The sequence below is a fragment of the Scatophagus argus genome, chromosome 14 (assembly GCF_020382885.2).
Source record: "Scatophagus argus isolate fScaArg1 chromosome 14, fScaArg1.pri, whole genome shotgun sequence".
NCBI classification, from domain to species: domain Eukaryota; kingdom Metazoa; phylum Chordata; class Actinopteri; family Scatophagidae; genus Scatophagus; species Scatophagus argus.
The window spans coordinates 13,456,916-13,468,549 of record NC_058506.1 but is presented as its reverse complement, the minus strand read 5'-3'; the positions used below and the strand labels follow the sequence as shown (position 1 = coordinate 13,468,549).

Below are 11,634 nucleotides of genomic sequence, written 5' to 3'. Positions count from 1 at the left end.
GTTTACTTTGTGCATACAAAGTTAACAAAATGTTCACTGACATCTGACTTCCATTTTATACAGCATCTCATGAATTTGTTGGAAAGGTAAATTAAAGTCATCTTAAATGAGAACTGCAATTACCCAGTAATGACGACGATAAATAAAACTGAACCCAGAAACCTCCCAACTGAATTAAAGAGTGATTAAACTGTCAAGGGTCCTGATTCACAGCAATAGCCTCTTTTATTATGTTTTATTTTACTCTGATGGGACTACATGTACAGCATCCCAGCCTTCAGAAGGAGTAGAGAGATGATCAAACTGACCAGGACCAGTGTGTGCTGAGTTACTGCTCTCTGGTATCCCACCCTGCATCAGTCCTATTGTATATCGTTTGAAAACCAAAGAGGTCAAAATCAAATGTCTGAAGCTTGGCATTCATCTGAAAAAATAAAACTAACACTTTATATCTAAAGCAGGGGCATAATTATGTAATATACAAATCTTCATGTGATCTTGTAATCAATCTTTGAAATGTGATAAAACCTGAAAACTAAAAGTCAAAGCAGGTGTTTCACTCTGTCATGTGGTTCGTATTAAGATGTTACACAAGTTAAGAATACTTTTTGTTCCATAACATTTATAATAAACATCTTGAAAGTGATCATTCTGTGATCAAGTAATATAACCGGAGAACCCTAAAAGCTGTCAGTGTCCCACTGAAGATAGTCTGATTAGATCCAAACTAGTTATTATTGCATTTGTGTATTTGTGTGAAGTTGGCCTCATGATGGGATATGTTTTCAATAGTCTTGTCTACTTTGAAGATGTTGGGTGTGGAATAAAAATGAGACGCAACATGTGATGACGTGTAACCACAAAAATTCATTTTACAAATTCGACTGAACTACTTAAAATGATGCTCAGTGTGATGTCCCGTCAACAACATTTTAAAAATTGCTGCACCACATCAGTTCAGTCCTTTTGTGTGAGTAGTAATGAACCAATGTGTATTCAGTTTGGTTAGACAAATCTGAAAACTGTTAGGCTTGTTTGGTCATTACTGACTCTTTACAGTCAGTATGACAGAGGTGTTTACTGTAGTACATGATGTACTACAGTAAACACCTCTGTCAGACCTTGTAAAAAGTGATAATGGTTATTCATCCTGTTTCAAATTAAGATGATGTTAAACAATACATTACACTGTAGTACACTTCAGTACTTGAAGCTGTCCATAATGGATGACACAGACATAATGGTATTATGATGAGTGTCTGCCCTCTAGTGGATTTATTCGTACCGTGCAAACCGTGCCGAGAATGACGCTCAGTTTTCCTCATTTGCAGGAACATAAACATTGAACAGTAGGCTTCACTCATTAATTTTCTTCATTTCTAGATGTTTTGGGACAGTCCATCACTTTATTCCTTTACAGTACAATTAATACACTTATTTTACATAGTTGTTTTTGTCTTCTGTGCAAATATGTCCTACATGAAACAATATGATAACTGATAGTGTTGGTATGAAAAGCCCAAATTTTGACTATAATGAAAACTTCTGGCCCATTTGATGAAAATAATTCACCCGAGAGGATACAAAGGCACAGTTGAGGAAGTATAAGGTGGGAAACATGAATCCCATTCTCAGTAATTACTCCAATAAACCCAGAAGTTAGATATAGTGACTCATTTGATACAACTGACACTGAATTGCTTAGTTGCTGTTATATTATTATAGAACAGTAACAATTATTTATAGAATTTATATATTATTATAGAACTGTAACAGCCATTACTAACAATATAATCATTAGAAATGCTAAACATCTCCACGTGTGATGCCCCATGTTAAGTTGCACATGGCAGAATGATGCCAAATGTTCCATGTGTAAAACCACATTTGAAGCTGCACCATGAAACCACTTATATTCCACTCTTGGAGATATGGGATTTTCAGTTTCTTATTTGCTGTTTTGTTTTTTTGTTAGGCATATACCTAGTGCCTGGTGACTAAAATCCTCCAGTCTGAGGATTTACTGTTTATCTCTAATGTCAAAATAAATGTTGACTCTGTTCAAAAGTACATGCTCACTTGTGAATGTCATTTGGCACCCAGCACAAATGCTAAAATAATGACATGCACAACAAGCCATCCCGCCTCTGTTTATACTGTTCATTAAACTGAAATGCACAACAACAGCAAGACACGGGAACAAACCACTGGGTGGTGCAAGCCAACCAGAACTGTGGCTCCCGCATGTTTCATCCTCTCTTTGACAGGAATATTTACATCAACTTATCAGTCTTAATTTTACTAGTCTTACACTTTGGAAAACATGGGGGGCAAGGTGGGGACATGTGGTTACTTTTGCTAATGTTCTGCATGTATTTTAATAGAAGTGAGCGTAAGATAAAAGTGTAAAGTCCCAGAACAGTATCCACAGAGCAATATTAGCAATGACTTGACTCAGTAACTACAGGTATGATCAAAAGGCAAAAGTATGATAAGAAAAACTGATGTGCATGCAGGGAAATTAAAGTGCCACAAAATCAGAGCAGTACAATACAGAAACATATTCAATAGAATGGGCTAATTAAAATTGCTTAATATCTGTATGTTTGTACTGTCTTGTAGTAGGCGAAGTAGGTATCTATCTGATAGATAGATTTATCTGATACGATTTAACGATGATGTGATGACAAAAGTGATGTGATTGAAAATCTCATATTTTTTCATGTAAAGTAGTTTAACCAAAGGTTATATATATGATGCTATTTATTGTCTTGACAGTTAACAGTAATGTCTGGTGAGATCAGCAGGCATATTCGAGTATTAATATTATTAAATACTACAAACATTGAATGGTTTATTAAACTATTTACTGTTATTCAAGACGCAATACTTAATGAGCACTGACATGCACACTCAGTTACAATAACCTATAAAATGCTATAATGAATGATTAAATGTCCTGCTAAACAAAAAAATATTGAAAATTACAATATACAACTGCCTATAGAGATGCATGCTAGGTTTTTTGGTTTGTTCATCCAGCAGTCAAAAAACACATTCAGTTTGTTAACATATATAGCAAAAGAAAACATCAAGATACTCTGAAACTAAAAACATGACTACATTTGGCATTTTTGCTTTGAAAATGAAAAGCGGTGTATAGTATAATATCAAGAAATCATTTCCTACAAAATTTTCACAGATGTAAACAAAATTCTGTATTGCATCTTTATGCCACACAATAACTTTGCACAGTAAAGAAAAGTAAAATGCTCCCTGATTTGATATTTGGAAGAAAGATCACATATTGCAAATAATACATAACTATTTTATCTGGTCTTGTTATAGGCAATGTAAAGTAAATTACAAACCATATGATAAACTTTTCTACAAAGAAAATTATAGAGCGTATGAGTAAGAAGTTAGTAAAAACAGAAGTAGAAAAAAATGGCTTTATTGTAACACTCCTGATTGTGTCAATACAGCAGTGATGTAGTTCGTGGTTCATTATTTTGTGGTTGGGTCGCTAATTCTGTGTCTTCTGAGAAGCTTCCTGATAGAGTTAAGCACTTCGTCTGTCTTTAAAGAATATATAATAGGATTGAGTAAAGCTGGTAAGGTTTGTGTCAAAGAGGAATTTATGATCCTGGCATTGGGGTGGATGTAGGAGGACACTGCTGCTATATTGGTTCCTATAATTGGTAGAAAGAAAATAGCCACAAGAATCAGATGAGAAGTACAAGTTTTCAGTGCTTTGAGTCGTTTCTTTCCTGATGCGATCCTGCTCAGTGCTATGGAAATGCAGGCATATGTCAGTGCTATCAATATAAGAGGAACACAGAGGACTGCAATAAAAACAACATATGCCATTATGTTGTTTAAAGACGTGTCATTACAGGCCAGGCGATATACAGGGGCATGATCACAGAAAAAGCTGTATATCACCAAAGAGCCACAGAAGGAGAGGCGATCAATAAGGGAAACAATATATGCTACTAGACTCATCAAAAAAAACCATGTGAACAGCAGCATTGCTGCAATTGCTGGTTTTGTCACAATACTGTGATATTTTAAAGGGAAGCAAATTGCTATAAATCTGTCATATGACATTGTAACAAGTGTCCATGACTGAATACCTCCAAAGAAAAAAACAAAGAACATGTAACTTAAGCAAGCCTCGTAGCCAATGTATCTCCTGTTGAACAAAAATGCGTCTAACAGTTTTGGGATAAGAGCAGTGCTCCCACACAAATCTGTGAGAGCCAGGTTAAACACAATCATGTATTTAGGAGTATGAAGAGTCTTGACCAGGTAAATAACTGTGAGAAGGAGGCCATTCCCAAGAACAGTCACGATATAAACAAAGCATAGGAACACATAGTAATACTTAGCATTAGGGACGTTGGTAAACCCACTCATGTAGAATTTTGCTGGACGAACAAATGTGGCGTTAAACATGGCAGCAGCTTTCTCCTCTAGGCCCATGACAAATATCTGTTTCCTTACATTCAAAAAGAGAAAATAGCAGAATGTATAATGAAAGAGAACATATTTTAATTGTTGGATAAAAGTTAATGAAATCAAACTCATCTCACATTCAAGTGTGTAATTCAAATGAACTGCACTGTGAGGCATCAGTCATTTATACTTTTCCTCTGTAACTGGGAGACAGTAAGAAGTCAGGTGGCTGTAGCACGTGCTCATGAATTATACATTGGCATACTTTAGTGTGGAACTGTTTCATAGTCTCCTGATGCAGTCAGTTGTCATCATCATGAGTGTTTTGTGCTTTTTAGGAGCACAGTTCCATACAGTAATAGCTTCAATAGTATACCACAGATTGCAGCACACATTGCAACTATCTTCTTATTTCAGCTCATATTCCAGGCCACCAAAATCACCTCCTCCACAGGAGATATGGTGATCACAAAACACGTCATTCTACAGGAACAATTGCAAAAAGTTGATTTAAGTTGTTCTAAAATGTTGATACAATATGTATCTTATACAATAAAATATAACAAGTTATTTTTCACTCGATCCCAGTTCTAATCCCTGGGTCAAAATTATTATGTTTGCAAACTTAAATTCCATCTGTCTTCAATTGTTTATGCAGAGTCAGGTCGCAGTGGAAGCAGGATAAGCAGAGAATTCCAAGCTTTTGTTCCCTTTCCTTCACAGCGTTTTCCAGTCCCTCATGGGATTTCCCAAGTTGCTCCTTGGCCACATGGGATATATAAGTAAGTTCTGGGTCTATCTTGGGGTCTCCTACCAGTTGGGCATACCTGGAAAACCTCCAAAGGGAGGCATCCAAGAGGTATCCTTATCAGATTTCCAAAATACCTCAGCTGGCCAGTTATGATGTGAAGACACATTGGCTCTACTCCGAGCTCACATGGGATGTCCAAGTTCCTCACCCTATCTCTTAAGGCTGAGCCCAGTCAACCACGGAGGAAGCTCATTTCAGCCATTTGTATCTGAGATTTCAGTCTTTTGATTACTACCCATAGCTCATGAACATAGATGAGGGTTGGAGCACAGACTGACTGGTAAATCGGGAGTGAGGCACCACACCAACATTACTTTTGATGCGGCATCAAACCATCTGAACATCTCATGCTCCATCTTCCTGTCAGTCATGAACAAGACACTGAGGTACTGAAACTCCTTCACTTTGGGTTGCAACCGCCCCCTCTCTGCAGGTGGCATTTTACCTATTTCTGGCCTCATCCCTGCCTCTTCACACTTGACTGCAAACCACTCCAATGCACGCTGAAGGTCACAGACTAATGAGGCCTATAGAACCATGTCATTTGCAAACCAGAGGAGAAATCCTCTTGAAACAGACACACTCCTCATCCTGGCTGTACCTTGAGATCCTGTCCATGAATATCATAGACAGGATTGGAGACAAGAGTCAGCCTTGATGAAGTCCAACCCCGTTGATAATGTGAATCACTTTGTGCCAGAACTACTACTACTCTCACTTTGGTTTTATAGGATCAGATGGCTCACAACATAGGCTCCAATGCCCCCATAGTCCTGCAGATGGTTTGTTAAAACTTCCTTGAGGCCAATCAAAAGTCCTTCTTCATAGCCTCCCACACCCTGGTTTTTGCCTCAGCAACTACTGAAGCTGTAGCGATTTTGGCTTTCTGGTACCTGCTTGCTGCATCAGGATAGCCCTGGACCAGCCAAGCCCCTAGGACTTCCTTCTTCAGCTTGATGACTTCCCTAACTATTAGTGTTCACTAGTGGGTTCCTCAGTTGCCACCACGACATGCACCAGTCACTTGAACAATGGAGGCTTTAAACATGGCCCACTCAGATTTCATGTGTCCAACTTCCACCAGGATGTGTGTGAAATTCTTACCAAGGTGGGAGCTGAAAACCTGATGCACAGGGGCCTTTGCCAGACATTCCCAGTTCTTGGCCTAAGGTGGTCTGCTACCAAGGACACTAGTGGGCCACCTTTAGCCCAAACATAGTGTTCGTTATGGCCAGTGCATGACAAGAACAAACAATATAACAACATAACCACTCCAGTTCGGATCAGGTAGACTGTTCCTCCCAATGACTCTGTCATTGTCCATTTGAGCGCTTAAGCCCTACAGTAGAACTAGAAAGTAGAATTCCTGTGTAAAATCCTTTCCAGGACACCAGACAGACACCCCCAAGAAGGCCAGATACTCTCAGCTGCTGTTTGGTGTGCTCATTTGGGGGCTTATCTGCATCCCCACACCCACCCTATGCCTTGCATCCTGGGCAACTATATCAAGCTGGTACTGCTCTACCTCCTGCACCAGGAGGTTCGTTCTCCACCAGAGAGGTTACTAGGACCAGTCTGTGATGCCACGGGTCAGCACACCAGACCCCAGCGCTTCTCCCTCCAGGTAGTGAGCCCGAAGGCTGCTCCCTCCACCTTGAGCAAGGCACTTAACCCCCCAATATGCCTGCCCCCCCCGGGCACTTGATGCTGCCCACTGCTCCTGTGTGTGTTTCACTGCATGTAATTTGCCGAGTGTTGCATGTGTGTGTTCAACTAAGGATGGGTCAAATGCACAAGCAGGCAGTCATGTCTTCTCTATGGGATTATACATAAAAAAACATGTTTATTGTGTATTTGTAGAATAGGTAATTAATTCACTTGCAATTGTTGTTTAAAAGAAGTAATCATTAATATAACTCATGCATACAATAACAACTAAACAAAAGTACAACGAAGACAGAAGAACTGAAATCGTACTACTTCTGTTTGTGTGGTATGCTGATGAAAAATTTAATAATGATGAAATTTAATGTTGATAACTAAGTCTATTTCAACATTACTGAAGTTAAAGACTAAATGTGCATTAGGTTTTTCTTGCAAATTTGGATTGCCCTCTGATTTTCAACAACTTTTTCAAAGACTCTCTGATTTCTTGTGTGTGCAGAACATAAAAGACTGGGTTCAGCGTAGGAGGGATGACAGTGGTCAGAGACAAAACTATGATCCCGGCATTTGGATGTATCGTTGCCCCAAAGAAATAGACAAATATGACATTCACTGCCACTAATGAAAGGTGACCAGTGCAGGTTTAAAAGGCTTTCACTCTTTCTTTGTCAGTAGTCTAAGCCTTTAACAGCATAACTAGGGGCAACCCTAGCCCAGCCCTAACTATAAGCTTTATCAAAAAAAGAACATTTTAAGCCTACATTTAAACATGGAGCAGGTGTTTGCCTCCCAGACTGAAACCATAAGAAGTTTTCACAGGAGGGGAGCTTAGTAATACGAGAGCAGAGAAACAATAAAACATGTAATGATAACAAATTCATCACTGACTTTGGAAACAAAATTCAGCTTCTTTATTTGCTTTTTTTTTTCCACCACTGAAAATGAATAGAATAGCTAGGATACTCCAAGAAGGTACAGCTTGCTAATTAGGGATTACCAGCATATGAAGACAAAAATAAATATATAATATATAAAATAAATATTTACACATTCTTTCATCATTCTTCTTCTACTACTTTTACAAACTTCATTGAGCACAAGGATCAGTTTTTGGATTATCAACCAAACAAATAAAAAAAAAAATCTAATTAGATCTACTGTATTTCTTTAAATATTGTTATGAAAACACAATAGGTTGTTTTATTTTAAATCTGTTCTTCTTCTTCGAGAGCTTTTATCACACAGCCAGACACTACAGTCTGATCTTAGTGGACTCATAAACTGTAAGAGGAGAGTCAGTGTTATTTAGTGTTGGTGTTATTTTTAGAAGAGGACTGTTTTGATTTGAAGACTTACAAAATATCTGCTTGATTTACAGAATTATCCTGACAATGTAATTGTTATCTAATTAATTCATACTCAAATTTTGTGATGACAACGAAATAATTACAATGGCAAATTTACTGTTGATAAAGCAAGCCAAAAGACGCATAGCATAGAAAAACTGTTACATTGTGGTTAATTTTCTCACACTGCATTTTCCACTAACTTTCAATAACCTTTTCACAGATTCTTTGATTTCTTTTGTCTGTAGAACATAAATGATTGGATTCAACATGGGAGGAAAGACAGAGGTCAGAGACAGGTTTATGATCCTGGCATTTGGATGTATATTTTCCATCAGTGTAAATGTGATTAACAATGGGATAAAATAGATTGCCACTAATGACAGATGACCTATACAGGTTTTAAAGGCCTTGAGTCCTTGTTGAACCGTGGCTACTTTGGCCAAAGTAAAGCCAATGTATAGATAACTCAACAAGATAAACGCAAGTGGAAGCCAAAAGATAAGAACCGGGTACAGACAACTAACAGCATAATTAGGGAAATGGTCATTACAAGCCAGCCGGTATATCTGGCCATGGTCACAGAAATAGCTGTTAATAACCACAGAGTTACAGAAGGAAAGTCTTGTCAAAAGGCCAACCGCAATAAGTACAGCAATTATAATAAAGAGCCAGAAAGAAGCAATCATAGAAAACATGAACCTATGGGTCACCCTCACTTGATAATGTAATGGGAAGATGATAGCTATCAGTCTGTCATAGGAGAGTGCAACCAGATTAAGAGCCTGCATTGAGAGGCAGGTGTAGCAGAAAAAAAGAAATGTCAGGCAGTCGTTGTAAGGGATGTAGCTGTGGTTGAACAAAAAAATGTCAAGAAGCTTCGGCACCAAAGCAGAGTTACCAAACAGGTCCACAAACGCTAAGTTAAAAACTGCAATATATTTTGGAGTCCTCAGATTATGATCCAGGTATATTACTGCCATCACAACTGTGTTCCCCAGCACTGAAACAATATAAACAAAGAAGAGAAAGACATAGTAAAACTTGATATGAGGTATGCCAAGAAGTCCACTTATTATGAAATATGCAGGACGCACAAAAGTGATGTTTCTCCCAAGAGCAGAGTTGAAAAAGTCCATTGTAAGGTTTTCTTCAAGCTTTTACTGTCTGAAGCACAAAGTTCATTGTGGAGAGACAATACTGCGAGTCAGTACTGTGTTCTGTCACATAGACAGAGGGGGGGTCCTTGTCTCTCGCTGAGAGATCTGATGGTGAAGCTCTGATGAGCGTAAGCTGTTTTGCAGTCTTCTTTGCTGTTTGTGTCATATATGATCTATCTCCATTCCCCTGTGGCATCCCCTGATCATCAGACAAACCCATTTCAGTCTATCTTTCTGACTGTAATCATTACTCAGTTTACTAAGTGTTGATTCATAGAGTATCTTTAACATTTTTTTCAGATTTAATATTGTATTTAAGGATATAAAAATGTATACAAAGGAAACATACACATACACAGTAGTCTGTGCACTCCTTAAAGCTGTCATATGCATGAACATAAATTTTCTGATCTAAACTATTTATTTTTGCAGTTCTCACACATGCAGAAACTTTAATAATATTATGTGTCAGTTCACACACTGTAAGAGAGGATTGTATGTTACACATTACTCTATTGTTCTATTTTTAAAAATTGTTTTAACTTGTTTTAACTGGTAATTGTTCTTTAAACTCTCTAATGTGATTAATAATACCCATTCTCAGACATTTGTATGAAGTTACAAAATAAAATGGTGTTTCTTTCAGAATATTCTAAATGAAGCCATAAACTGAAGCCTAACAGCATTAACAATTGCTCACATTATGGTTACTTTTCTAACGGTGATTTTGGTTTGCACTCTGATTTTAAACAGCTTTTTAACAGATTCTTTGATTTCTTGTGTCTGCAGAACATAAATGATTGGGTTCAACATGGGAGGAAAGACAGAGGTCAGAGACAAGTTTATGATCCTGGCATGTGGATGAATACTTGCCCCCATGGTAAATGTGATTAATATGGGGAGGAAATATATTGCCACTAATGACAGATGAGATGTGCAGGTTTTTAAGGCCTTCATTCTTTCCTGAACCGTGGCCACTTTAGACAGTGCATAACCAATATATAGATAACTAAACGAGATAAATATCAGTGGAAGCCAAAGAATAATAAGTGGAAACAAAATGCTAGTAATAAAGCTGGGTGTATAATCATTGCAAGCCAGCCGGAAAATCTGGCCGTGGTCACAGAAATAGCTGTTAATAACCACAGAGTTACAGAAGGAAAGTCTCGTAAGAAGGCCAACTGCAATAAGATTAATAGTAATGACAAAGAGCCAGAAATATGCAATCAAAGATAGCATGGATCTGTTGGTCACCCTCACTTGATAATGTAGTGGGAAGGAGATAGCAATCAGTCTGTCATAGGAGAGTGCAACCAGATTAAGAGCCTGCATTGAGAGGCAGGTGTAGCAGAAAAAAAGAAATGTCAGGCAGTCGTTGTAAGGGATGTGGCTATGGTTGAACAAAAAAATGTCAAGAAGCTTCGGCACCAAAGCAGAGTTACCAAACAGGTCCACAAACGCTAAGTTAAAAACTGCAATATATTTTGGAGTCCTCAGATTATGATCCAGGTATATTACTGCCATCACAACTGTGTTCCCCAGCACTGAAACAATATAAACAAAGAAGAGAAAGACATAGTAAAACTTGATATGAGGTATACCAGAAAGTCCACTTATTATGAAATATGCAGGACGCACAAAAGTGATGTTTCTCCCAAGAGCAGAGTTGAAAAAGTCCATTGTAAGGTTTTCGTCAAGCTTTTACTGTCTGAAGCACAAAGTTCATTGTCCCCGTCCAGAGGTCCTTGTCTCTCGCTGAGAGATCTGATGATGGAGCTCTGATGAGCGTAAGCTGTTTGTGTTTGTGTCATATATGATCTATCTCCATTCCCCTGTGGCATCCCCTGATCATCAGACAAGCCCATTTCAATCCATATTACTGACTACAATCGTTACTCAGTTTACTAAGTGCTGAACATTCAGTTAGTTTTATGTTTGAATGCATAGTTTTCTAGAGAGTTATGTTAAGTAGAGATAATAGGTAAATAAAAATCTCTGCCCCTTTGGATTTATTCCAATGAATTTTTATGGCTACAATGACAAACTTGAAGTTGGACTTAATAGTTACAGTATTTAAAAAAAAATCTTTTCATAAGTACCTCTAAATTTGGTTCTTTAAATAACTCACTCTGAATAAACATAAAAAAAAATGTGCAGTTTTTGCCAAAGAATTCAAAACATAGTGGCTAGAAAA

General features: G+C 37.8%; 3 protein-coding genes across 3 annotated transcripts; all 3 read right to left on the bottom strand.

Moving 5' to 3' along the window:
- Positions 1-3,507: 3,507 nt before the first annotated feature.
- LOC124071061 (olfactory receptor-like protein DTMT) lies at positions 3,508-4,709 on the bottom strand. The gene has a single exon (XM_046411494.1). It carries the CDS (start codon positions 4,633-4,635, stop codon positions 3,508-3,510), a length of 1,128 nt encoding a protein of 375 aa, XP_046267450.1. The 5' UTR covers positions 4,636-4,709.
- Positions 4,710-8,441: 3,732 nt separating this feature from the next.
- On the bottom strand, positions 8,442-9,466 carry LOC124070761 (olfactory receptor 1-like). The gene has a single exon (XM_046410966.1). The coding sequence runs from the start codon at positions 9,417-9,419 to the stop codon at positions 8,442-8,444; it is 978 nt and encodes a 325-aa protein (XP_046266922.1). The 5' UTR covers positions 9,420-9,466.
- A 573-nt stretch (positions 9,467-10,039) lies between these two features.
- On the bottom strand, positions 10,040-11,187 carry LOC124070769 (olfactory receptor 1-like). The gene has a single exon (XM_046410985.1). It carries the CDS (start codon positions 11,118-11,120, stop codon positions 10,137-10,139), a length of 984 nt encoding a protein of 327 aa, XP_046266941.1. The 5' UTR covers positions 11,121-11,187; the 3' UTR covers positions 10,040-10,136.
- Positions 11,188-11,634: the final 447 nt, after the last annotated feature.